Below are 1823 nucleotides of genomic sequence, written 5' to 3' on the forward strand. Positions count from 1 at the left end.
CATACCCTCATACCCTCATACCCTCATACCCTCATACCCTCATACCCTCATACCCTCATACCCTCATACCCTCATACCCTCATACCCTCATACCCCCATGCCCCCATGCGCATGCCCTCATGCCCATGCTCTCTCATGCCCTTACGTCCGTCCGTCCGTCTGGTTCTTATATAAGCCCTAGGCACCACCTGTTAACAACCCATATTCTCCCCACCACCACCACACGACTCCCTACCTGACACCTTTCACACGCCCAACACAACAACAACAATAACAACCGTTCTATCTCTCTCTATCTTTCTCCATTCTCATCTCTACCTTCTCGTTTCCCCCACCCCCCCTAACCCCTATCTCTTAGCAGAAACCAATCCTACCCCATCCAACCACAACCACAACGACGTACCAGAGAAAAGAACAAAACACGGAATCGACCAAACGTAATCGACCAAGGTACCGAATAATAGATAGACCTATTCCGTATACACGCGCGAGTACCATAGCTCGCCTCTCAATGCACCTCCTCTATCCAACGCAACCCAACGCAACAACCTGATCAAGTACCGTCCAACCCAACCAACCAAGCAAGCACATCCATCCCTCCTCCAACACAACCTCAACCACCCTCACCCTCACACCCACTCCCTCCCTCTCCCTCTCCCTCATCCCCCACACCCTCAATCCCAAACCCACGCCGGCCAATACCCCCTCCCCCCCCCTCCCAACAGGTTGAACCAACCCCCCTCCCTCCTCGCCCACGCCGCAAGCGCAATCTCCGCCTTTCCATCCTCGCTCAAACACGGCAACGGCCTATGCAACGACGTCAAGACTCCGGGGCGGGGAAGTGGGTGGTGCGCTACGGGCACCGTATTACCGCCTGTGGATGTCGAGGACGAGGAGGCAAGGGGAGAGGGCGTGGTGTTTGGAGGATGTGGGGGAGGGGCGTGGTGTTTTGGGATGGATGGGTTTCTTGGCTCATGCGTGGGAAGAGTATGATGGTCTGGGACGTAAGTGTTTCTTGGCTGGTGCGGTGTGGGAGCGTAATGCTCGGGCATGTAGCTGTGTCTTTCCTGATATGGGGGAAGAGGATGATGCGAGGGAAGAGCGTGATACTCAGGGACGTATGTGTGTGCTCCGTCATGCGTGGTAAAGGACTAGAGCGACCATAGCTTTAAAATCTACATCCAAATATATAGAAGTATATTTAGACATAACTAAAAACTTAAGAGAAAATGTGTGTGTTGCGCGCGCGACATGCCAAGAGTTGCGCTTAAAAAGTTACGGACGGATGGATCATCCCTTGGGATATAGACAGGGGCGCAACGTGTGCAGCGTCTTGAGCACCCTTCCACACTACGGCTATTTTTGGTACCAGGAAGAAAAATGGGCCGGACCACAACCAGCGCAGTGTATTTATGTCTGCTATCATTATGAGACACGAACGATCCTACGAGCAACAGACATCGAGCGCATCATCTCCGAGATAGACTCCTGTCGAGAACGAGGGGCTGGTAGAGGAAAACATGAACTTGGCGCAGCAGATCCGCATGTATCGTACGTATTGCGACTCGATCCAGCGAGCATCAGACATTGCAGTAGCTAGCATGGAACGATTGCAGAACGCTCGCAGCTACTGCGGAGAACGGACTCGAATTCCTCGGCGTGAATCCATTAGATTTAGCTGGATATGAATAAAAATCCATGTCGCTGCCTGCCTTTAGTAAGTGCTAAAATGGAGAAGTAGCTGAACATGACAGAGGACTAACCAAGGCGAGAAAGGAATACATGGCTTCCTAGTTGTGATGCGGTCCTGGTCGGATTATCGT

The 1823-nt window shown here is 52.4% G+C and overlaps 1 protein-coding gene across 1 annotated transcript; it reads left to right on the forward strand.

The window, feature by feature from the left end:
* Positions 1–750: 750 nt before the first annotated feature.
* Positions 751–1692, forward strand: EJ05DRAFT_542662 (uncharacterized protein; the record flags this gene model as incomplete). The annotated part of the gene is made up of 3 exons (XM_033749737.1): positions 751–1118; positions 1206–1551; positions 1617–1692. The coding sequence occupies exons 1-3, from the start codon at positions 881–883 to the stop codon at positions 1690–1692; spliced, it is 660 nt and encodes a 219-aa protein (XP_033594826.1). The 5' UTR covers positions 751–880.
* Between the last annotated feature and the right edge of the window lie 131 nt (positions 1693–1823).

The sequence above is a fragment of the Pseudovirgaria hyperparasitica genome, assembly GCF_010093815.1.
Source record: "Pseudovirgaria hyperparasitica strain CBS 121739 unplaced genomic scaffold EJ05scaffold_104, whole genome shotgun sequence".
Lineage (NCBI taxonomy): Eukaryota > Fungi > Ascomycota > Dothideomycetes > Acrospermales > Acrospermaceae > Pseudovirgaria > Pseudovirgaria hyperparasitica.